General features: G+C 46.3%; 1 protein-coding gene across 1 annotated transcript; it reads right to left on the reverse strand.

The window, feature by feature from the left end:
* Positions 1-104: 104 nt before the first annotated feature.
* LOC122685860 (histone PARylation factor 1) lies at positions 105-23866 on the reverse strand. Its single transcript, XM_043890902.1, has 8 exons — positions 23727-23866; positions 13610-13769; positions 11719-11908; positions 10326-10424; positions 4719-4869; positions 2727-2814; positions 1247-1419; positions 105-345 (listed from the first exon to the last, which is right to left on the reverse strand). The coding sequence occupies exons 1-8, from the start codon at positions 23772-23774 to the stop codon at positions 214-216; spliced, it is 1041 nt and encodes a 346-aa protein (XP_043746837.1). The 5' UTR covers positions 23775-23866; the 3' UTR covers positions 105-213.
* Positions 23867-26351: the final 2485 nt, after the last annotated feature.

Genomic DNA, 26351 nt, shown 5'->3' on the forward strand with positions numbered 1-26351 from the left:
TGCAGGCACTGGACATGGCCTGCTGCTGGAGGGGACAGTGTGGCTGAACCCCCTCTTCCGCAGGTGACCCGACTGCCTGTGAAAGAAAACCAGGCCCCCAGAGCTTTAGAAAAGTAAACTTGCCATCCATTTATTTCCTGTAGTCCTTAAAAACAGAAGAACATGCTTCACACTAAAGCTCTGCAACCCTGCACACCAGAGAGGCAGTCCCACTCATGCTGCGAGCTGGTCCACATCCTCTTGGCTCCTGTTCGCCAGATGAGCTTCAATAATTTCCGCAAAGAGATTCCTCTTCAGCAGATTATATGCCAGAGGTAAAAGCTGGCCAGCAACTTTATGAAAATACTGAAAAACCAAAGAAGGTGACATTAGCCAGAGAGTTAAGGCACTTGTTTAACAGAGCCCTTGGCGGCTGAGGGGAGGAGGCAGGGGCCTCTACAGTGGCCGACAGGCTGCGGCCACAAGCAGGACAGGTTCAAGGAGAGCTGCCCACACTCCCACGGCCACTGCTGGGAAGACCGGACTTGAGGCAGATGACAGTCCAGAAATCACCATATCACCTACCTCCCTGACCCTGAAACATCTGAGGCAACTCCTGCTGGAACTGTAGGTGGCTTCTCCTATTTAATGAGGAGGTGTTAACGATAAAACATCGCCACTAAATTTTAAAGATTTTAAAGCATATTCCCAAACAGCATTTACTCTTCATCTAGCACAGAACAGATCCCCTATGGCAAGTGAGAGGGAGCCCAATTAGGTGCATGTGTCACACTGACTCTGTGTATGTAGCTAATAGGTCACTGTAACATTTGTTGAGTTGCAAAGTCATGTTCAACTCTTTTTGAGGACTGTAGCCCACCAGGCTCCTCTGTTCATGGGATTCTCCAGGCAGGAAGACGAGTGGGTTGCCATTTCCTCCTCCAGGAGATCTTCCCCACCCAGGGATCGAACCTGCATCTCCTGCATTGGCAGGCGGGTTTCTTTACCACTGAGCCACCTGGGAAGCCCCATGTTACTATATACCTGAGGGCAAAAAAGTCCTGGTCATTCACCTTGGCCAGAACATGAGATGAACCTCAAATAAGAGATGTTCTTAGAACTCAAGAATATTTTAAGACTCTGCTTAAAATCATTTCAAAAAGTTCATTTGGAAATTCCAGCTGAGTCCACCCCGCCCCACCCCCTGTGCTGGACTCGGGGATACAGACGAGCAGGGGTGTGTGTGTGTGGGGGGGTGCTCACTCACGTGGGAACCGTGGCAGAAGAGGTCCAGCCCCAGCTCCAGCCCCATCCCGTAGTCACACTCATCATTAGCAAACTGCACGTAGGTCACCATCTCCTGGACAGGGGCGAAGGCCTGGAGTCTGTCAGTGTCGCTCGGGGCCTCCACAATCGTCCTGCAGATTCTCCTGAGGCTGGCTGAGAGAGCAGGGATGCGGTGTTACCTGTGAGCACCCACGCCTGCCGGTGACACCGTCCTTGGGGGCCTCCTGCCTTGGTGATGTAACTCACATCAGCTGTTTTACTTAGGCCGTTTTTATGTGTGCATCTTAACTAAAACCATTTCTTGTTCCAGCAAAGTGTGATGGTTTCTCCATGAGTCTAACTACAACCAGGAGTCACACCAGCTTCCAGAGATTTTCCCTGGGCTAGTCCAGGGTGCACAGACCATGGCCAAGCCTGGCCCACCTGTTTTTAACTGTCCTCAAGATAAGAATGTGTTTTCATTTTTAAAGGGTTGAAAAAAAACAGTATGGAGACCGAGCATACACAGAGCCTACCTCTGGGCTCATCCACACCAGAAGTTGGATTAAAAAAAAAAAAAATCCTAATAGACAGTAAAGTTTGCTCTTTTTGCCTTCGTCTAACTTGCTTTTAAAAAGCAGTACAGGAAAAGAAATACAAGAGACAAATCACTGTGGAATTAAACCTTTACCAACGTAGGGGGTGTGGAGCCACAGCACAAATGTAATTTGAGGAAAATAGAGAAAACTACTTAACATTTATCCAAATTAGAAAAAACAGTGCTTTACCATTTCTGATCTTGATGCCCTCGTTTGCACCCCCCACCCCACTCCTCCCAAGGGAGCCATATGAAGGGGTGTTCCCAGGACAAAAGGAAAGGCGAAGGGCAGGGGACGGGCAGAGAGCTCAGGAGAGATTTTATCCTCCTTTTCAACAAAGCAACAATTAGATTTTGTGTATGAGAAGTCCATTTGCAAAGAGTGCTTATACTTAAGAAGTAACTCAGGATGGGCTTCTAGAAGCTAAAAAAATCTACATTCAGATGGAAAACTGTCCACAAATACATGTTTCAGTAACTACTATACTGTAAGTTGACCGTAACGTCAAAGGTTGTGAAATAGTAGGAAAAGTCACCCAGACCATAGGCTTGTATTGTTTCAACTTGTAAAAACACTGTTCTGAGCGGTTAGGCAAGCAGTGCATTAATAATAAGCACGTTACATACTGGGTTACTCCCAGACACCCCTATGGACGGTAGTCACCGCCACTCACCATGTGACGGATGGAAGACATGGTTTAATAAAGTTATACAACCGGTTAAGGCCACACAGCTGCAAACCCAGCTTCAGTTCAAGCCTCCCTGACCCCAGAGCCTGAGTCCTTCATCACTACAGGTGGGGTGGGGAACTGTATCCACCTACTCAACGCAAGGAAACTCGCCCCACACACTAACACGTGCTCATGGCCACATAATACCCTACCGTCTGTTTCCGGGAGCTCTCTGTATCCAACATCGTTTTTATCCACTGGGACAACCAAGCCTGCCCCATGAAAGGTCTTTGTCACCACCTTAAATAAAACACAAAAATAACAGGGGAGAGAGACAAAAACAACAGAGGGGGCAAATAAAGCTCATACACAACCCTTAAGACTTCCACAAAATATAATCTGTGCCTTTTATTTCAGTAAATTTGGACCCCAGGGCAGAAGTTTACTATTATTTCTTTCCTTTAAAATCAGGTAGAAGTCAAGCACTTGAAATAATTACAAAGCAGTGAAATAACTGGCTTTTATTAACTGTCAGCATATGGAAGTCATCTTTGTGTGCCCCGCCAGAGGCAGGGGGTAGTGTCAGTTCAGTCCACAGCTGCTGGGCAGAGAGCCAGAGGGCCCACCCGGCAGGAGGGGATATGGCCAGAACTCCTGCCCGTCTGTGAAATGCAGGTCCCCATTTCACCAGGAGCATTCAGACTTGTCAGCAAACTTCCCTTAAGTCAGGCAGCTTCTAGTTTTGGGGCGCCCTTTATGGAGGCAACTTCCGACTTGCCTGGTGGCTCAGACGGTAAAGCGGCTGCCTACAATGCGGGAGACCGGGGTTGGATCCCTGGGTCGGGAAGATCCCCTGGAGGAAATGGCAACCCACTCCAGTATTCTTGCCTGGAAAATCCCATGGACGGAGGATCCTGTTAGGCCACAGTCCATGGGGTTGCAGAGAGTCAGACACGACTGGGCGACTTTACTTTTACGTACTTACGGAGGCAAACAACATAACCATCATCACCATGGTTGAACTCATGGTTCTAAGTTTCTTTTCTTTTTATTTATGTGTTCACCAGGCTACGTCACAATGGGGTGAGACAGGCTCCCCTCCCCTCACTCTAAGGTGGGAAAAGGCCCCTGGTGAAAACTGGGGAGGTAAAACAGCAACCTGAAATCTTACAGCAGCTGGAAATGCCCTTTGCAGGGAGTTTCATTCCCATGCACATTTTTAGAAACTACTTCCTGATCTCAAGGACTAAAAGAGCTGATAAGACAGGAATTCAGTGACTACAACTTACCTGAAAGTCACCCACCCCAGCAGCTCAGTCAGGATCAGAAAAGGAACTGGAGTAGGATTTTCAATAACTAAGCTAATACTTAGTTACCAGTACTAGCTTATTCAGGGTTGACTAGTACTTCATTTGGCTGAGAATGCAGATGAAGGAGACACTGCTCAGAGGCTGGAGGAGACTGGGTGTCCAGACTCCAGTAATAAATGTCCCTCCTCCCCAGAGGTTATCAGGACGGACTCAGAGAATTCTCATTTGCCCCAAAGCAGAATTCTTTCAGCTTCTCTGTTAAGTTACCCAGGCAGGTACAAGTGAAAAACCCAAAGGATCCCAATCCCAGAGGTATTTGCTTTTTATGAAATTCCACTCACACAGCAGGCACAAAAGGAAGGCTGGTGGGCTCAATAAAGCAAGGAGAAAAGACTTCTCACACCATTTCCTGGAGGAATTCACACGCCCCAGTACACAGCTCAGGACCAAGGTCGCCCACACGCCAACTACCCTCAGGGCTGACTATAAAGCTGTAAGGCAGACCTTTGCAAATCTACCCAAAATCACCTGGCATGAAATCAACCAATCTTAGCTATTATATAGAATATATATAGTCTATATAATATATATATTCTTTATTATATGTAAGCAAACGTGAGGTACAAAGCCGCTCTTCTAATATGAAATGAGCGACTGGTAAATCAAGATGAGAGAGAGACTGGGCAGGCCTGGCCTGAGCTCTGTGACCACCGCGAGGGGGCCCCGTCCCGTGCCCGCCACACCCGCAGGACTCTTCCAGCCTAGCCCCTCGGGAGGCAGGGGCAGCTCTCCTCAGGAGGGGAGGAGAGAAGGTGCAGGCCAGCGGGAAAGGAGAGAGGACGCCGCCCCCCACCCCGAAACAGCAAAGCAGAGACCGACAGATGGGACTCATACTTTCTTGTCTCTCTGCTTCATCCTCACAGTTCTCTGTTCCAGGGAGAGCCCCAGTTCTCTGGCTGCTTCTGTGAGTTTCTCATCTATGGTTTTCAAGAGACTAGTTTTCTTTTTATCTGTTACTTCTTTAAGTTTTTTCATCAAAAATAATCTGAAAAAGAAGTAAAAGCCCTCATTAGTATGTAGCTGTTGTTAGTATGTACGCTCCTGTACTAAGCACACAGACCCTGGGAAGTTGAGGGGAGCCAAGTTACAGGCATCAAACCCCGAGAAACAGACGGCGGAATAATCACCAGCGTTCTCTCAGAGTCCCTAACAGATTCTTCAGACAAGAGAAAAGCAGTATTAATGAATACCTGCCAGTCACAGAAACAGCAAACAAGATCTGTTTATCCCCGTGATGTCTGCAACCAAGACATAAGGTATCTAAAAAGTGAGGTTAAGCCAAGTTTATGTCGCATCACTTGATGCTAGGACCTGACGTACAACCTTGCAGAAGGCTGATGTAACAGAAGAAAAGAATGTGGAGGCTCCAAAAGAGGAGTTTCCACTCGTGCAGAACCAGAGGACCTTTATCATACTTAAACATCAGCAAATTCTTTTAAATGTTACCTTCAAATCTGTTAAGAAATTTTAAAAATGTAAAGGAAAGCAAAACTATTTTATAAACTAATACAAAAGCACAATTCAAAGTAAATTATTTTTTGAGTAACTATTTTATTTTTACTTTTTATTTTTTTGGTTGCACGTAAGGCATGTGGGATCTTAGTTCCCCCACAGGGGACTGGACTCGTGCCCCCAGTAGTAGAAGCAGTCTTAATTACCAGACCATCAGTGAAGTACACAACATAAATTTTAAAGGTATGTGAAATAGTATATTATTGCCAGTTATGGAAATAATTATATGTTAAGAATGCAGGAGAGGGTGTGGAGATAAGGGAGCCCTCCTACACTGTTGGTGGGAATGTAAATTGGTTGCAGCCACTATGGGGAACAGTGTGGAGGGTCCTCAAAAAACTAAAAACAGAGCTACTGTATGATGCAGCAATCGCACTCCTGAGCATACACTGGAGAAAACTATAATCTGAAAAGATGTGCATGCAACCCCGTGTTCACTGCACAAGTTCACAACAGCCAGGACATGGAAGCAACCTAGACGTCCGTCAGCAGGAGTGGATAAGGACGACGTGGGGCCCATTACTGCTCAGCAGTAAAGGAACGGAACGACGGCATCTGTGCAGCATGGACGGCCAGAGACTATCATAGTGAGTGGAGTGAGGAAAAGAAGTGTGATACCGTTTATATGTGGAATCTAAAAAACAGGACACAAATGAACTTACCTACAAAACAAAGATGGAGTGACAGATGTAGAAAACAAACTCATGGTCACCGCAGGCAGGGGATAAACTGGGAGGTTGGGAGTGACGCACAGACACTATAAAACAGACAACTAATAAGGACCTACTGTATACAGCACGCGGGACTCCACACGATAGCCTGTGACAGCCGACACGGGAGGAAAATGTAAAGAACGGGACGTGTGTCTGACTGACTCACGTGCTGTTGAGCAGAAACTCACACGGCATCACAAGCCAGTTGTGCTCCAGGACTTCTTAAAGAAGAAGACTTCTGCCACGAGAGCAGAAGTCAAGGGCGCAGGCACGAGCTGGGATCGGCCCCGCCGGACACACGCCGGCCCCTTCCTGCAGCCACTGCCGGGCTCGCGGGGGGAAGCCGCTCCTACCCAGCAGCGGCGCGGGGCGGTGCCCGCTAGGGCACTGTTCTCACCCCCACGCTGCACATCAGGAGGCTGAGGCAGAGGACCACACCGCACCCAAGCTGACAGAAGGAGTGTGCACGGGTTAGAGCGCCACAGGAGCCAGGACCGCCAGGATCAGCGTCTCCCAACTACAGCAAAGCCCCAGCAAACCGCGTCTGGCCGCAGCAGCCGTGAGTCAGGGGGTCTGTCTGTCAGCACGGCCGCACAGAGCCGGGCACGCGGCGGCGGGCCTGGGGCCCCCACCCTCACTGCCCCTGCCCCCCTCAGGCCCACCCCTACCGGCGGCCGTTGGCGCCGGCCCCCATCCCTGCTGCCCAACGGGACCGTCTCTGCTCCTGTTCAGCTTCTGTCTCAGCTTCAAACCTGCGCTCCGACACTGCTCTGTGGAGCTCGGAGCTGAGATGTGCCCGCAGAAAGGGCCAGACCGTCCTGTGCTGTTCCATGGAACCTGGACCTCAAGAGACTCCTGCGGTGCTCGTGAGGAAAACATCAGTTCCCTAGGCTATGGAGCGCTTCCCCAAAGTGAAGCTCTCCATCCCAGCAGACTTTCCCCATCCCGTTAGTGTGGGAGACCACAGCACACCAGCACCCACCACATTAGCCAAGTCTTCAGGGAGCGAACAGCTGCCACGCTCACAAGGCTGGTTACAACTTCCCCCAGTTCTAATGTTTGCTTTTGAAATCTTGAATTTTTAGAACTGTCAGCAAACAGTCAATTGTTTTCTACAGTTCACTTGAGAAACGGCTTCCAAACACTTACGTCAAAATACCCGGCTGTCTGCCGGCCACTCTCTCCAGTCGAAGTGGAAAACAGCTGAGCTCAGCACTTGGTCCCACAGGGCCGTTCTCGCTGAGACAGACCCTAACGCCCAGGCGTGCAGACGGGCCTTCTCCGCGCTTCCCACCCGGCCACACAGGGCATCGAGCAGACGGTGCCCAGCCGCAGGGCCTGATTCGCGTCGTGGCACTGCTGTGACCATGCACTGTCTGCCGCTCACCCGCTGCCGCCGGCCCGTCGGGGGAGAGAACACCGCCCGACCACCCAGAGCGCCCCTCACGGCCCCTGAGCCGGTGGGCAGGCCCCCACCCCACTGCCTGAGAGCCGCCGCGCAGTCATGGTTCGGGACCTGAGCGCGCGTCCGCACCTCCTGGGCTCTTAGTGTCAAGGACTCTACTCAGAGCCACTGCGTGGAAGTGGTGGCCTGTGACGGCGGGGCGGGGCGGCAGAGGACGTCGGGGCGCAGGGGAGAGAAGAGCACGTTTAACAGGGTAACTCGGCCGAGACCGGACACTCTGGCCGTCTTCACATTAAAGTAGCAAACGTTTTCAATGGTCTTTGGGCCCCGATCGAAGTAAGCGCCCATTAAACGTCCACTGAGATGAATGTTCATTTAATTAGAGTTACAGAAGTGCACCTCTGGGCTACACTCAGATTTATCTGTAACAGGAAGTTTTAAAAAAGGTTGCCGAGTCCTGCTCTGGAGGAGCTGAGGAGCAGCAGCTGAGGGGAAGCTCCCATATGCAGGCCTCAAACCATTAACTAACCAGCAGTGCCCAGAGTGGCCTGTGTACCCCACAGTCTCGGAGACCTCTCAGGAGGTATGTGAGGTCCAGACTACCACTACAATTATTTTAGGGAAAAGAAAGAAGAGAATAAAGAAAATAACTTCTCATTTTGTTGTATAGATACGTATTTTAAAACCTCCAGTCTATCCAGACTTCCGTGTGCGTTCCAGACGTGAAACGGGAACCTTTCCACACCATTCTGTTACAGGACCTCCTCACATGGTGTACCAACACCTCCGAAACTGACGGATCAATATCCTGGTGCTACACTGCATGGACAGTCTCTACTTACTTACCTAATTTTCTCTACTGAGGGAAATGTGCATTTTTCCTCAACTTTTCTTTTTTATAAATAACCTGAAATACACACAGCTATCTGTGTATGAACCCAAAACTTCTTCAGATAAGGAGCTAGGAATGGACTTGCTAATTTAAGGTGCAGCACAGTACCTGGCAACCTTCATTATCTGTGAAGAAATCTTTGAAAAAAATATATAAACCACCTTATTCCAACTGCTCTCCATAAACGTTTTGCCAATTAACACAGCAGAAAGATTTCTCACACCATAAACACCATCCTTTAATTTTTACTCCCCTTTGTTAGCCGAACTTGCATTTTCTTGGGCTACTATTAAATCTTACACAAAGAAAGCTAGTTTCACTGGGCATAAATAATTTGTTTTAAACAAATGGTCTGCCTGAAAACACCTTACCCAGGCTCATATAGAAATTATTTTCATTAATGGATTTCAATAAAGTCTCAAAAAATTATACTAAATATACACAAAGTATTATAATCTATAATACATGGAAAGTATTATAATCTATAAAAGTATTATAATACTTCATCAAACATATTTATGTTTGATAAAAATTACTAAAGTACAAAACATTTTTTGAATAACATTAGCTATTCAATCCTTGCTGGTCTTCACCTAAATTATAAATTTATCACCTTATGGATTTTTGTTTTCTTTCTTCTGTGTTCTCCAATAAGCTAAAAAATGCCAGAACAATCTTGTATTATTTTAGATAACAACTGAACTTTCTTTTTAGTAAGACGAGTAAGACGAAAGGAAACTTGGTGGTTTTGCTGTCAGAGTCTGTGGAATGAATACCTGACTCAGAGCAGGCGCCATGCACAGCAAAGAGCCTCTCTCTCAAGAACTCACACGTCTGTGCAGGAGATGGACAAGGAAATAAACAACTGCAGTTTGCAACAAAGATGGCACAGTTTAAACACAACAATAAATCTGAAGGGTGTGAAGAGCCATATAAAATTTAAAGAGCAAGCCACATCTTCCATAAATGTCAGAGCTGCCAGGAGAGAGAGGAGCCTTTCGGGGCACTCTGCCCCTCGGATGCAGCACAGAGGCCCTGCCCTGCAGACTGAGGCTGAGTTCTGTCTCCTGCAAACCTGGGCCACAGCAGCACAGGGAGTCAGTCTGTTTAAAAGCAGGTGATTAAGAGACGTCACACAAACATGATCTACTTGTATTTAAGGCGAGTCAGATGCCTTCTTCACTCTATCACACTGTCCACTGCACAGCTGCTGCGGACGGGGCCTGCAGCTGCCCAGGACAGAGCAAGGTGCCCCTGCCATGCCCACCCTGTGCCTCAGCTCATGCCGCCCGGCCCCACTGAAGACAAGGCCCTGATAGCAGAGCGTGGAGACCAGATCCAGCCCCACTGGCTTGCAGAGGCACATAACTGTCTCGTCCCCTGTCCCCAGTGTCAAGGAACGGCAGGCAAGGGGCTCCCTCTCACTGGCCCAGATCCTGCCAGACAATGTGGTCCCAGAGCCCCACTCCCCAGCTCTTCCCTGCGGGGCAGAGACCACCCACCAGCGAGCTGGGTCAGCAACACCCCCCCACGGCCCCTCACTCCCACCCTGCCCCCAGGATGTGCGGCTGCCTGCCTCACGACCCTCAGCCTCCTGTGCGAGTTACACTCCACATAATACAGCTTCTCAGATGGAGCTTGCCATGACTGTGTTTAAAGTCAGATGCCTGAAAATCCTGTGACTTTGCCATGGGACAAATAGGGTCAAGTTTAAGTAACATTTTCATTAAATAAGGAATCAGAAAACAGTCTATTATTTGGTGAAAAGATGAAGTATGTATGCAAGGAAAGTCTGCAACATTCATGAAAATGCTCTAAAAATTTTTTTAAATCTCAATTCCCATCAGAGACAGACTGATACCGTATAAAAATTGTAAACAAATATTATCAATAGGAGAGGTAGTGAAATATTTTCTTACTTGACTGCAGCAAACACATTATCTCCACTTTGAACAATTATACAATTTTTCTTTGCTTCATTTGTACCGACAAATACAGGAAGTTCATCAGGAGAATCCCTGTTTAAATGAAATGAAGTAAAAATTTAGCTGCTCATAACTTATCAGAAGGGAGGATTTTAGGTCTGAAAATAAGAATTTATATCTGCATGTCTTTTAAAATTGCTAATGAGTTTGCTAGGTTTAAGTTCTAGGCGGCTTAGGAATATCCACGACAAATCTCATTTATATAACAGAACCTAAAATTAAGATTCTTAAGACCTAGTTACTTTTACAGCTAAACACAAAGAAAGGCGGAATAAAGCTTGTCAAAAGGAGGTGAAATTACATACAATCATCCCGCCCCAGTTTTATAGTCTATGAAAAAGAAAGAAGGTGGAGAAGCAAAAAGAAATGAGATGGGGGGTCACAGAATATTTGTGGTGAAAGGGCTGGAAGCATACAGACAACCAAATCCCTTTACTGTGTGACTGAGGAAACGACCCAGGGAGACCAGGTGACTCAGCTAAGGTCCTGGGCAGGCAGTGGGAGGCCAGCGGACCAGGGCCCGGCTCCCAGCCCCGTGTGCCCATGGTACCCCTACATTCCCTCCACGTTCTGTCCCCCTCACCCCGCCATCAACAACAGCACCTCTCAAGTGGACAAGGGATCCCCGCCCCCACCAGCTCTACTTCTGAGCATCTTGCATGTATCCGTTTACCCCCCAGATATTCTTGTTAGGCGTGTGGAATAAAACCGAGTCACAGAAAGTCACAGGCACTGGGCACTGGTACAGGGCCACCCAGATGATAAACAAGAGGACCAGTCTGCTCCAAACTGCATTCTTAGTTCCATGGCCCCCGGAAGCACATGGCCAACTTAAGTCACAGCAGCTGCTCCGAATTACCTTTCCTGGGCAAAAACAGCTCTTCTGAGCCCAAAAGAAAAAAGTTTATAAGCACAGCAGAAAAACTGATGAGGCTGGGCCTTAACAAGTTCATCCACTCCAGGGTAGGTCAGCAGGTTAGAACAGCAGACGGCCCACCAACAGAGGGTACATGCCCTTTACCTTGGGGAGGCCAGTGAATGCTTGCACTCATAAAAGGGACAGTCGATGTATTCTAGGAGAAGTAAGGGCTCCCCTTGTGGCTTAGCACTAAAGAATCTGCCTGCCAGTGCTGGTGACTCAAATTCAACCCCTGGGTTGGGAAGATCCCCTGGGGGAGGGCATGGCAACCCACTCCAGTGTTCTTGCCTGGAGAACCCCATGCACAGAGGAGCCTGGCAGGATACAGTCCACGAGGTCACAAAGACCCAGATACGACTTAGTGACTGAACAATGACAAAGCTGTATTTTAGAAGAAATGACCCTTACCTGAAATACCCCATGTGGAACTGAGTTTTACTGTCTCCAATAATAATGGTCTGGAACTCAGGAGGATCATAGTAAAATCTCCAGTGAAGGTTAAAATTCAAACCTGCTGATTTTTTCTTTATTTTATGTTTTCCGGCAAGGATATCATAAGGACCCACTAATCGAAGTCCAAGGCTTGCAGACAGTGAATCTATAAATTAAACAAGTTTACTTAAAGGAAGAAGAAAATAGTGCTTTTCATTCAGAACAATATTCCTAAGCAACTGTCTTTAAAAAGAGCTTCTAAAGTAAAAGAAAGAAGTCTTCAGTCATGTGAAGATGTCTGCTGTAAACACTATGGAAAAGAAATCAGAGCAATGAAGACGTGGCCTTTACATTTACGATTTCCTTGTAGCTTTACCACTGAGGACATTTCAAACACTCCTGCTGATTCTGACTTTGGCCCAAACAGGACAGTTCTGTGTTCCTGGGGGCCTATTAGAGCTGCAGACGTTTAGCTTGTCTCATTACTATGGAATGCAGCTGTTGCCTCAAATATCTAAGCGCAGCCAGACCAAGGGAGAGGCAAGAGGGCTAGCCCATGAGGACAAGTAATTTAACTACAAATGTGTTTAATTAAAGTACTTCCTCCCTCCCCCACCTCAACTGCTGATCAGTCTCGATTCCTGGCCTCCTGGGCGCTCCGCCTGGCTCACCCTAACCCAGGCTGAACCCACGTCCTTCTCCAGTCACTGATCAGAGTCGCCAGGTGTGCACGCTTACTACAGACAGGCCCCTCTGCTTCCCGCGGGGGCAGGGAGGCGTGCAGGCAAGACCGGAGCCCAGGATGCCACGGAGCGAGAACTCCTGGAAGGGCCGACAGTGAGATGGGCATGGAAACAGTCGACTTGGAGGGGGAAAAATAATATCCCCTCCATGAACAGATAGAGCTATAAAGGGAGATCCTGCTGTTCGTACTCTGCTTTTTGTTCTTCATCCTGTTCTCACTTAAATCCTGAGTAGTTTCTCAGGCTGTTAAATGTTTCTTTAAAGAAAATGTCTACTCTACTGATAGGCATTTACTGTTTGTTACCTTTTCATTCTAAACACTGCTTCAGCGACCACCTCTGCTAACACGTGTGTGCACATCTGTGAATATCTGTAGACAGGTTGCTGCGGCACGGTTGCAGTGTGTGGGTAACACAGCCCAAGCCCAGCTCTCTCCCAGTACACATTCCTGTCTACAGTCTAGGGAGTGCTTCCCTGCACCGCACGAAGACACTCCATCAGTACAAACCGGTAACAAGGAAAAGTAACTGCTGCAACATTACCCGTTTTTGGTGTAGCTTCTCGGGACAGTATGCCCACAGAGAAAGCTTCTGTCTGTGTGTGCGCGTTGTGTCTGTCTGTCTGTGTGTGGTGTGCATCTGTGTGCATGGCTGTGTATGTTCCTGACCCAACACCAATGCAGCAAAAGCTATACACGGTCTCTTTTTTCACTTAAAATATTCCAGGCACGATGCTTTATTATAGCCTACAAATCTGCCGGATTCCTCTGAAACTATACATACAGTCCACTGAACAGATGTGACTATGAGCACATATGCCGTTTTCTACCTCTTGTTAACACGGGCTTGGGGTCACTGCGTCCGTACACAGGCTCCTAGAAGCAGCTGCCAGGTCGCGCTCATGGTCAGAGTGTGTGCCCGTCTCCCCCAGCTGCTCACCAGAGCACACTGCGGGGTGATGCACCTCTGCTAGGCTAACAGGTCACAGTGGCACCATTACCTTCTGCTTCTCTGACTTCACACCTCTTTGGGGAAGCTCCTTTTCTGTGAACTGTTTACACCCTGAGCACTTCCTACTGCCTTTTCCACTGGCAGCAGCAGGAGAAAGGTTCTGGAGCACTCACCAGCTGGCTGTTCAGGGTCAAGGCCTTCACAGAACCTCCAGAAGTGGTAGAAATCTTCAGGCAGGGGAAGCCTGTAATGGCTTTCCACCTCTTTTCGAAGGTCACTGGGCACGTCAGCTTCACAGGACTTACTCTTCTTCACATTGGCCGGTTTTTCACACTGAAAATCAGCACACAAAACTCAGTTTCTCTGAAAGTAATTTCAGCAATGTGGACTGTTTAACGATATCGCTCATCTTATTCACCCAACTCTATGAGATACATGCATTTTCTTTAAAACTCTATATATGGTGTTTGAGTAAAATCTGGGGATTCTTTCGTGCAAGGAAAAAAAGAACAGTTTATAATATATTGGTGTCAGAAGGGGCACACACAACAAATATCTAAACACATCTAAGATAATAGAAACATAGAAAGCAAAAAACCAAAATGTATAAAAGAAAAGGTAAAGAGCAGGAAATGAGGAATAATAAAAGGGCAGGGTTTTATGGGATGCAGCAAAAGCAGTTTTAAGAGGGAAGTTTATGGCAATAGAATCTTACCTCAAGAAACAAGAAAAATCTCAAATAACTTAACCTTACACCTAAAGCAACTAGAGAAAGAAGAACAAAACCTAAAATTAGTATAAGGGAAGAAATCTTAAAGATTAGAGCAGAAATAAAGGAAACAGACAAAAGGAACCACCACCAAAGATCAACAAAACTAAAAGCTGGTTCTTTGAAAAGATAAACAAAACTGATAAACCTTTAGCCACACTCATCAAGGAAAAAAGGGAGAGGACTCAAACCAATACAATGAGAAATGAAAAAGAAGTTACAATGGACACCACAGAAACACCAAGATCATGAGAGACTACTAGGAGCAACGATACAGCAATAAAACGGACGACCTAGAAGAAATGGATAGTCTTAGGAAGATGCAGCCTCGCAAAACTGCGCCAGGAGGAAACAGAAAATGTGAACAGGTCAATCACCAACTCTGCAAACTACGTTCATTAAGAAATTCCCACACACCAAAGTCCAGGACCAGATGCCTTCACAGGTGTGTACGCTGTGCTAAGTCATGTCCGACTCTTTGGGACCCCACAGACTGTAGCCCGCCAGGCTCCTCTGTCCACAATTTCCAGGCAAGAATACTGGAGTCGGTTGCCATTTCCTACTCAAAATGATCTTCCCAATCCAGGGATCAGACCTGCATCTTCTGCATTGCAGATGGATTCTTTACTGCTGTGCTACTTGGGACATCCCAGTGTGAGTTTTAAAGAGACACAATTCATCATTTACTAACAGCCCATTCAACTGTCACTGTGAGAGACTGCAGCCCCTTCCAGAGACGTTCCCCTGCACTTCTGAAGTTCCAAGATCAGGTTCACCAAGTTTATGTCGCCATATACTGTAGAGAAAGGAACACTTCCAAACACTCTCGATGAAGCCACCATCACCCTGGACCAAAACCAGACTGACACCACACAAAAAAAGACAGTTACAGGCGAGTATCACTGATGAATACAGATGCAAAAAGCTTCAACAAAATACTAGCAAACCAAACCCAACAATACATTAAAAGGATGATACACCATGAGCAAGTGGGATTAATCCCAGGGTAGCAAGGATTTTTCAGTATTTGCAAATCAGTGTTATGCACCATATTAAAAAATTGAAGAATAAAACATGATCATTTCAACAGATGCAGAAAAAAACTGCTGACAAAATTCAGCTGTTTACAAATAAAGACTCTATAGAAAGTGAGCACAGAGGGAACACACCTCAACATAATAAAGACCATATATATGACAAACCTACAGCCAACATCATACTCAGTGATGAACAGCTGAAAGCATTCATTTAAGATCAGGAACAAGACAAGAATGCCTACAAGGATATCCACTTTTGCCACTTTTATTCAATACAGTTTTGGAAGTACTAGCTACGGCAATCAGACAAGAGAAAGAAAGAACAGGAATCCACATTGGAAAAGGAGTTAAACGGTCACTGCAGCCGACATGACCGTACACACAGAAGACCCTAAAGCTGCTGCCAGAAGACTGCCAGCACTCGTCAACATGCCCGCTGATGTCGCAGGATGCAAATTAACACACAGGAGTCTGTTGCACTTCTATACACTAGCAACAGAAGATCATAAAGAGAAATTAAAAACACAATTCCACTTACCATTGTATCAAAAAGAATAAAATACCTAGTAACAAACCTACCCAAGGAGACAAAAGACCCATACTGTGGAAACTGTTAAGACACCAACAAAATAAATTGAAGAAGATACAAACAGATGGAGAGATATACCTTGATTGTGGATTAGAAGAATCAATACTGTTGAAATGACTGCATTACTCAAAGCAATGTACAGATTCAATGCAATCCCTATCAAATTACCAATTTATCACAGAACTAGAACAAACAATCTTAAAATTTCCATGGAGACACAAATGACCCCAAATGGCTAAAGCAGTCTTGAAAAAGAGAAACAAAGTTGGAGGAATCAGACTCCCTGACTTCAGACTATACTACAAAGCTAGAGTCATCAAAACAGTATGGCTCTGTCACAAAAACAGAAATACAGATCAATGGGACAGGACAGAAAACCCAGAAATAAACCCATACAACTATGGCCAATTAACCTACAACAAAGGGGACAATGCTACACAATGTTGGAAAGATACCCTCTTCAGCAAATGCTGCTGGTAAAACTGGACAGCTACTTATAAGAAAATGAAATTAGATCATTCTTTAACACCACACACAAAAATAAACCCACATAGATTAAAGATCTCCTAAATGTGAGACCAGGCACTATTAACCTATATGCGGCCTATCTTTTTTGATTTGTCTCCCAGAATAATGGAAACAAAAACAAAAATAAACAAATGGGACCTACTTAAACTCAAAAGCTTTTACACGGCAAAGAACACAATTTAAAAAATGAAAAGACAACCCACTGACTGGGAGAAAATACTTGCACGTAATATAACCTATAAGGGATTAGTCTTCAAAATTTACAAACACTTCATGAGGTTTAACAACATCAAAACAAACAACCCAGTCAAAAAATGAACACTCCTCCAAAGAAGACATACAGATGGGCAAGAGGCACATGAAAACATCTTCAACTTTGCTAAATAGAGAAATGCAAATCAAGACTACAATGAGGTATCATCTCACACCAGTCAAAATGGCTATCTTCAAAAAATCCATGAACAATAAATGCTGGAGAGTGTGGAGAGACGGGAACCCTCCTACACTGTTGGTGGGAATATAAATTGGTAGAGCCACCATGGAGGACGGTACGAAGATTCCTTAAAAAAACTAAAACAGAGCTACCATATGATGCAGCAATCCCACTCTTGGGCATATATGCAGAGTAAAACAAGAGATCTGAAAGGATCCATGTACCTCAGTGTTCACTGAGGCACTGTTTATAACAGCCAAGACATGGAGGCAACCTGAAAGTCCATCAACAGAGGAAGGGATAAAGATATGGTATGTATATATAATGGAGTATTACTCAACCATTAAAAAGAATAAAATATTGTCATTTGTGGCAACATAAATAGATCCAGAGATTGTCACACTGACTGAACTCAGAGGAGAAATATCCTTTGACATCCCTTATATGTGGAATCTAAAAAGAAATGATACAAATGAACTTATTTACAAAACAGAAACAGACTTACAGACTTGAGAGAATGAAGTTATGGTTGGGGGTGGGGTAGGATGCGGGGGAAGGGACAGTAAGACTTTGGGATGGACATGAACACACTACTATATTTAAAACGGATAACCAACAAGCACCTCCTGTAGAGCACATGGAACTCTGCTGAACCTTACATGAGAGCCTGGATGGGAGGGGAGTTTGGAGGGAGAACGGATACATGTGTATGTGAGGCTGAGTCCCATCACTGAACACCTGAAACTATCACAACACTGTTAATCAGCTATACCCCAATACAAAACAAAAAATGAAATAAAAAAAGAAAAAAAAAGAGCAGGTTTTGCCTTGTTTGGGTAAACAGGATGCCATCATGCCTCTTGTTTAAACAGACTAAGTAATCGTACCAGAAGGAAATTGTCAGATACAACTGGATATGAGAGGTTAAAACAGTTAAAACCATTATTTCAGAAAAGGTCCTTTAATGCCAGATTGGTTATAAAACTCCCTCCGGCATCTCTGCAATACAGGTGCATTCTGTAAGTAGGCTAGGCTTTCCAATGCCTATTAGAAACCTGGCCCATTTCCGCAGAGATAAAATTCCTAGTGGAAGGTTACCCATCTTCAGTCTCTGAGGAGTGGTAGGTACTGTTCCTCCCAGTAACTTTCCTTCCTGTCCTTCCTTTCCATCTACATCAGGGTTGTTCCACCTGAGCCATCCTGCCTCCACGGGGACACGCTCAGCAGTGTCTGGAGACCTTGTTCGTTGTACAAATTTGGGAGGGAGCGTGTGCTACTGCTACTCTAGTGGGTGGAGGCCAGGACGCTGCTAAGCATCCTACAACACAGGAGAGGCCCTTTAAGAGACGCTTAACTGGCCCAAATGTCCACAGAACCAAGACTGAGAAATCCTAATCTGGTGTTCCTCACATTTACATTCTTCCTTCAGGTTCAAGTTGACCTTGTAACTTTAGGTATCATTTAAAGTCTGCAAAGTGCATTTCTGAACCAGATGATACACATAGAAAGGTATCTGATGGTACTGTTTTACAAGGGGAAAACAGGACAACTGAAAATGCCTATTGACAGGAGAATGGTTATAGGATTTTCAAACAATGGAGTTTTCAGTTCAGTCGCTCGGTCGTGTCCAACTCTTTGTGACCCCATGGACTGCGGCACGCCAGGCCTCCCTGTCCATCACCAACTCCTGGAGTTTACTCAAACTCATGTCCATTGAGTCGGTGATGCCATCCAACCATCTCATCCTCTGTCATCCCTTCTTCTCCTGCCTTCAATCTTTCCCAGCATCAGGGTCTTTTCAAATGAGTCAGTTCTTCTCATCAGGGCCAAAGTATTGGAGTTTGAGCTTCAATATCAGTCCTTCCAGTGAATACTCAGGACTGATTTCCTTTAGGACAGACTGGTTGGGTCTCCTTGCTGTCCAAGGGACTCTCAAGAGTCTTTTCCAACACCACAGTTCAAAAGCATCAATTCTTTGGCACTCAGCTTTCCTTATAGCCCAACTCTCACATCCATACATGACTACTGGAAAAACCATAGCTTTCACTAGACAGAACTTTGTTGGCAAAGTAATGTCTCTGCTTTTTAATATGCTGTCTAGGTTGGTCATAACTTTTCTTCTAAAGAGCAAGAGTCTTTCAATTTCATGGCTGCAGTCACCATCTGCAGTGATTTTGGAACCCCCAAAAATAAAGTCTCTCACTGTTTCCCCATCTATTTGCCACAAAGTGATGGGACCGGATGCCATGATCTTAGTTTTCTGAATGTTGAGCTTTAAGCCAACTTTTTCACTGTCCTCTTTCACTTTCATCAAGAGGCTCTTTAGTTCTTCTTCACTTTCTGCCATAAGGGTGGTGTCATCTGCATATCTGAGGTTACTGATATTTCTCCTGGCCATCTTGATTCCAGCTTGTGCTTCTTCCAGCCCAGTGCTTCTCATGATGTACTCTGCATATAAGTTAAATGAGCAGGGTGACAATATATAGTCTTATCGTACTCCTTTTTCTATTTGGAACCAGTCTGTTGTTCCATGTCCAGTTCTAACTGTTGCTTCCTGACCTGCACACAGGTTTCTCAAGAGGCAGGTCAGGTGGTCTGGTATTCCCATCTCTTTCAGAATTTTCCACAGTTTACTGTGATTCACGCAGTCAAAGGCTTTGGCATAGTCAATAAAACAGAAGTAGATGTTTTTCTGGAATTTTCTTGCTTTTTCGATGTTGGCAATTAGATCTCTGGTTCCTCTGCCTTTTCTAAATCCAGCTTCCACATCTGGAAGTTCATGGTTCATGTACTGTTGAAGCCTGGCTTGGAGAATTTTGAGCATACTTTACTAGCATGTGAAATGAGTGAAATTGTGTGGTAGTTTGAGCATTCTTTGGCACTGCCTTTCTTTGAGACTTGAATGAAGACCGACCTTTTCCAGTACTGTAGCCATTGCTGAGTTTTCCAAATTTGCTGTCATATCAAGTGCAGTACTTTCACAGCATCATGTTTTAAGATTTGAAAGAGTTCAACTGGAATTCCATCACCTCCACTAGCTTTGTTCATAGTGATGCTGCCTAAGGCCCACCTGACTTCGCATTCTAGGATGTCTGGCTCTAGGTGAGTGATCACACCATCCTGATTTATCTGGGTTGTGAAGATCTTTTTTTGTACACTTTTTTCTGTGTATTCTTGCCACCTCTGCTTAATATCTTCTGCGTCTGTTAGGTCCATACCATTTCTGTCCTTTATTGTGCCCATCTTTGCATGAAATGTTCCCTTGGTATCTCTGATTTTCTTGACGAGATCTCTAGTCTTTCCCATTCTATTGTTTTCCTCTATTTCTTTGCATTGATCACTGAGGAAGGCTTTCTTATCTCTCCTTGCTACTCTTTGGAACTCTGCATTCAAATGGGTATAACTTTCCTTTTGTTCTTTGCCTTTCACTTCTCTTCTTTTCACAGCTATTTATAAGGCCTCCTCAGACAACCATTTTGCCTTTTTGCATTTATTTTTCTTGGGGATGGTCTTGATCTCTGCCTCCTGTACAATGTCATGAACCTCCACCCATAGTTCTTCAGGCACACTGTCTATCAGATTTAAACCCTTGAATCTATTTCTCACTTCCACTGTATAATCATAAGGGGTTTGATTTAGGTCATACCTGAATGGTCTAGTGGTTTTCCCTACTTTCTTCTATTTAAGTCTGAAATTGGCAATAAGGAGTTCATGATCTGAGCCACAGTTAGCTCCCGGTCTTATTTTTGCTGACTGTATAGAGCTTCTCCATCTTTGGCTGCAAAGAATATAATCATCTGATTTCGGTGTTGACCATCTGGTGATGTCCATGTGTACAGTCTTCTCTTGTGTTTTTGAAAGAGGGTGTTTACTATGACTCTATTAGCCTTTGCCCTGCTTCATTCCGTACTCCAAGGCCAAATTTGCCTGTTACTCCAGGTGTTTCTTGACTTCCTACTTTTGCATTCCAGTCCCCTGTGATGAAAAGGACATCTCTTTTGGGTGTTAGTTCTAGAAGGTCTTGTAGGTCTTCATAGAACCATTCAACTTCAGCTTCTTCAGCATTATTGGTTGGGGCATAGATTTGGATTACTGTGATATTGAATGGTTTGCCTTGTAAATGAACAGAGAACATTCTGTCGTTTTTGAGACTGCATCCAAGTACTGCATTTTGGACTCTTGTTGACTATGATGGCCACTCCATTTCTTCTAAGGGATTCTTGCCCACAGTAGTAGATATAATGGTCATCTGAGTTAAATTCACCTATTCCAGTCCATTTCAGTTCACTGATTCCTAAAATGTCGATGTTCACTCTTGGCATCACCTGTTTGACAATTTCCAATTTGCCTTGCTTCAGGGACCTAACATTCCAGGTTCCTATGCAATATTGCTCTTTACAGCATTGGACCTTGCTTCCATCACCAGTCACATCCACAAGTGGGTGTTGTTTTTGCTTTGACTCTGTCTCTTCATTCATTCTGGAGTTATTTCTCCGCTGATGTCCAGTAGCTTACTGGGCACCTACCAATCTGGGGAGTTCATCTTTTAGTGTCCTATCTTTTTGCCTTTTCATACAGTTCATGGGGTTCTCAAGGCAAGAATACTGAAGTGGTTTGCCATTCCCTTCTCCAGTGGACCACATTTTGTCAGAACTCTGCACCATGACCCTTTCATCTTGGGTGGCCCTACACGGCATGGCCTAGTTTCATTGAGTTAGAGAAGGCTGTGATCCATGTGATCAGATTGGTTAGCTTTCTGTGATTGTGGGTTCAGAGGGCTCAAAAAGGAGTATTACACTTAGTGAAAAGGAAACAGTCGCACACAATATGGATCAATGTTAACAACATTAAATGAAGAAAAAAATCCCCAAAGATCATATACAGCATGACAGCCATTTTATGAAGTTCAAAACATATTGTTCAGACAGGCATAATAAACTCATGGGTGATAAACCCAAAATAAGAAGACAAGGGAAAAACATACAGTTGAGGATTGCAGCTGCACTGATAGGGGCGGCAGGAAGGAGCTGGGCAGAAAGGACAGGTGAGGACTGTGAAGATGGAGAGCCATGGTCCTCCTTTCAGGGCCTGGGCTGGGCAATGGCTTCCCAGGTGTCTGTTCTATAACTAAACAAATGAGGTCAACGTGGGCCTTTGGATTACGCCAAAGATTACAATGTGTCACAGGTTGGCTGTTCAAATGGGATCAAAAAATTGATGGTGTTATCGTGCATGCTAAGTCACTTCGGTTGTGTCCCCAGGGACTGTAGCCTGCCAGGCTCCTCTGTCCTTGGGATTCTCCAGACAAGAACACTGGAGAGGGTTGCCATTTCCTCCTCCAGGGAATCTTCCTGACCCAGGAGCATCTCTTAAGTCTCCTGCATTGGCAGGCTGGCTCTTTATCACTAGCACCACCTGGGAAGCCCCAATGGTGATACTAACAGCAATAAAGATGATATTAGGAACTGTTAGTGATAAGTACTTGTTATGCAGTTACTACAGTGCCTGCCACTGTTCTAAACGCCTACAGATGTAATTCATCCAATCCTTAGAAGTACCTATTAGCCGCACTCTACAGAGGAGAAAACTGAGGTTAAGTGACTTGGCCTGGGTCTCCCAGTGGAACCCCAGGTGGGCCAGCTCCAGGGTTGGGGGCGGGGGTGTGGTCAACCACTGTATGCTGCCTCTCCCACTGTAAACAGGCACCAGCAGGAATTCATCAAGCCCTAACCCACCCTCCCTCTAGACTTTCAAAGACAGGCGCAAATCTAAAATGTTAGAAAGAGGAGCCTTTAAATGTACCTTGATGAAAGGCAATTTTGCATACTGGTTAGGCTGCCCAGGGAGATTCTTGACTCTTGCTCTTTCCAGCTCTGTCACCTTGGGCGAGTTATCTAACCTCTGTGCCCTATTTTCTCAGCTACAAAAAAGGCCTATGTAGTATCTATATCGTAAGGCTGTGACAAGGAATAAATTATTTGTAAACACACACAGAACAGTGCTAACACAGAATACATAACTGCTACCTATATTAGGTTAACCATAGCCTCTGTGGACTCCTCTTCATTTCTGACGCTTTTTCCTAACACTAACACTCAGAGCAGTTCACTGCCCCTTTAAAGGGAGGAAAGAGCGTTTCAGCGCTGCCTGAGCTCACATGCTAGTTCAGGATCCCCAAATTCTCAGTAACTAGAGTTCAGGACTATGTAGTACCTGTCCCCCTCAGGGCTGCCCTTATCCTTTATTTACCCTTTTATTCCTAGAAAGCGGGACGGGGCAAAGGCCGCCCAGAACTTGGCCCTCCGGCACCGGCTCACCCGCCCCCCGCCCCCGCGCCGCCATCACCTGCATCCCAGCTGACAGTGCGGCTGAAGGAAGTTTTGGAAACCCTCTTTTACTCTTTCCAGACGGACTCTTTCCTGTTCTTGCAGTGCTAACGCACGTGAGACAGCATGAAAGCCTGGGCAGACACCCCCTCCGAGTGAGCGCCCCTCTTCCCTACCCCGAGCGCCCCGGACCGAGCTCGGCGCTGCGCCCCGACACCGCTCCCCCGAGTCACCCGCTTCGGGTACGGCTCCACGGGAGGGCCCCACACGCCATCCTGCGGGTGCAGGAGCGCTTCCTACCCTCGACCTGGCCAGTGGGACAGGGAGGGTAGTGTAGGGGGAGTGGACTAAGTCAACCCGCCACCCGTGGGAGGTCCCCCAGACCGCGCCAACCTAACCCCGAAGACCCCGGGCTGTGGCCGCCCCGGGGCTGGGCCCAGAGACTGTAACCCGGCCTTGAGCTGTCAGCCCGCCCCCGTGGGACCCGGAGAGGCGAGGCGCCGCGCCGCTCTTCGCTCCGACCCCGGCGCGCGGCCTGACCTCCAGCCGGGGCAAACGCGCCGCACGATCCTCGGGCCCACGGCCGCCCTCGGACCCCCGCGCGGTACCTGCGGCCCCTCTCCGCGGAGTCTACGCTTCGCGCCGCCGCCCACCATCCTGCAGCGGCTGCGACACCAGCAGGTCCTGTGGAGAGCCCGCGCGCCCGCCAACCACTTCCGGTTCAAGGGCCGCCAATCGTCTCCCCCCGCCGCCGCGGAAAAGGCACCGCCCCAAGCCCGCCTCCAAGCCCGCGCGTGGCCGAGGCCCCGCCTACTCCGCCTGCCTTGCAGGGGCGCCCTCCGTCTGCGTGTGCGCGGGCGGGCAAGCTGACCCACCTGAGCATCTGGTTTTCCCTTAAAGAATTACTACAGTTTAAAACATTCCTATAAAATTATATGTAAAACAAAATATACAGGGCTCATTCTGTAGTATTCTAAAGAATGAGAATTCACACATTAACTGCCAGAACCATATGGCGACACATAAAATCAGTTGTAGCAGTTAGGGTTGCATACTCTGAAGGTTCTCAGACCCAATAAAATGCTACAATAGAAAACCGGTCAATAGAAACAAAAGTACAATAGAAAAGTACAGCTGATCATAGTACAGGTCGAGAAAACACATAACTGCAACAAAAGTAGTTATGAAATGAATCTCTTAGAGCTAAAAGTCACTGGGTTTACTATTTAAGGGACAGATTGTTAATGAAACATAGATTAATAAAAGACAATGGAAATGGGATCAAGAATTCCATATACTCTTTAAGAGAGTGATTGATTCTAGGATTCGCCTAACTTTAAGCACCTGATCCAAGATACAATTTTAAAAGGAATATTTATTTCCAATCTTTTTCATGCTTTCAAGACAACAGATTACCACGTCTGGCCTCTGAAATAAACACTTGGTTATGTGAGCTGCTGCAAACAAAAGACAAGGTGGGGGGCGCTTCCCTGGTGGTCCAATGCAGGGGGTTCAGGTTCCATACCTGGTCAGGGGACTAGACCCCACATGCTACAACTAAAGATCCCGCATGCCTTAAAGAAGTTCAAAGAACCCATGTGCTGCAACTAAGACCTGGGGCAGCCAAAATAAATAGATAAATAAATACTAAAGAAAAGACAAGACAGGATGCACTTGGAATTCCAGGTCCTGGGGTGCAGCCACACTCCTACTGAAGCAGAATGAGGCCCCGGAAGTGGGAACCATTGACTCCAGCAATCATGAATGAGTCCCTGACAAGGCATGGCCCGACCCTGGATGGTAGCACCAGTGCTGAGAAGGCCCACTGCCCTTAGGGCACTCAGATTCCTGGTGTGTCCTGGCAAAAAGGCCTTCTTGTACAATCTGTTGATTGTAAGGGACCTAATTAGGGAAAGTCAGGTGACTCTGTTACAGCAGAGCACAGGGAGAGGTGGGAAGGGGCCACTGTCACCTAAGTTCCCGGACTGAGAGGCGGCTTCAGACAGAGCCAGCCCCGGGAGCCACACTGACGGCGGCAGATGCGCTGTCGCATGAATCTTTGACACTGCATGCTGCCTGCCCCCATCTGTGACCCCTGGGCCCTGGCAAACTGCCTGACGTAACAGTGACCAAACTCTGCCTGGTCTGCCCAACTATGCTTAATCCGGATCAGGAGCCCTGGGACCACTAACCTTCAGTCATCACTAGTGGGAGAATCCAAACACCTCTTAGAAAGGCTCCACAGATTCCTGAGTCTTCACATTTACACTGCGTGATGCACAAATCCACTGTTTCTTCTGCTACAATTCCGTGGAATCTAACTCCAAGCACAAAGTGCCACATCACGGGTGCTCAATAAAATATTAATTGACCGGCTGATCTCCATTAGCAAAAATCGATCACCACCACTAAACAGTTACTCACACCTCCTCATGTGAAACGTTTTGAAGTGCCAAGCGTGTATCAGAACATGCTAGGCACTGGAAAAGCCAGACGATGGGTGCTGAGCTCCAGGAACTCTCTTTCTCAGGCAACTGACAAGTCTTGTGGACGTGGAGGCTCGGTGCCCCTGCACCCACATGAAGATGCAGAAGCATAACGCTGTCTTCATCACTCTCCAGCCTTCCGGATGCACTGCTCCAGGTCAGCCTCCTTCAGTGAGCTGCTCCATCATTTCATTCTTAACACAGAGGTGATCAGACCTGAAATCTGAGCAAGTGGTGTGTTTTACCAGGAAATGACAGATGGCATAGCAGCAAAGGGCAGTACTGTTCCGGGCACCGAGCTCAGCTGATGGAAGGAGTTTACCAGGGGATCTTATGGGGATGTCAAAAGCAGTCACGAGATCAGTAATGAGGAAAACAGCTGCAGAAACAGGATACGGGAGCGTGGGGAGAGTTCCTGCAAGGATGCTCCCAGATTCTGCTGACAAATACTGTCCTATATGAGATCATTCTCCTTATCCATCAAATTTATGTTTAAATTTCTGAAAATATGGTATTAATATGTTTAATTTTAGAAAGTCTGAGTAGTATGGATGAATAAAGAAATGATCATAGCCCACTGAAATGAAGCAGGACCTCATGGTCCTTGCCCCCCATGTCCTCTGTCAGACTTCTGTCTGTGGAAAAACCTTAGCCAAAGAGTAAGTTTAATCAGGGAGTGAGAAAATGAAGAAACAAAGGAAAACAGGCCAACAGGACGAAGTGGTAATAGTCAGTAAACTTGGTGAA

The sequence above is a fragment of the Cervus elaphus genome, chromosome 29 (genome assembly GCF_910594005.1).
Source record: "Cervus elaphus chromosome 29, mCerEla1.1, whole genome shotgun sequence".
Taxonomy (NCBI): domain Eukaryota; kingdom Metazoa; phylum Chordata; class Mammalia; order Artiodactyla; family Cervidae; genus Cervus; species Cervus elaphus.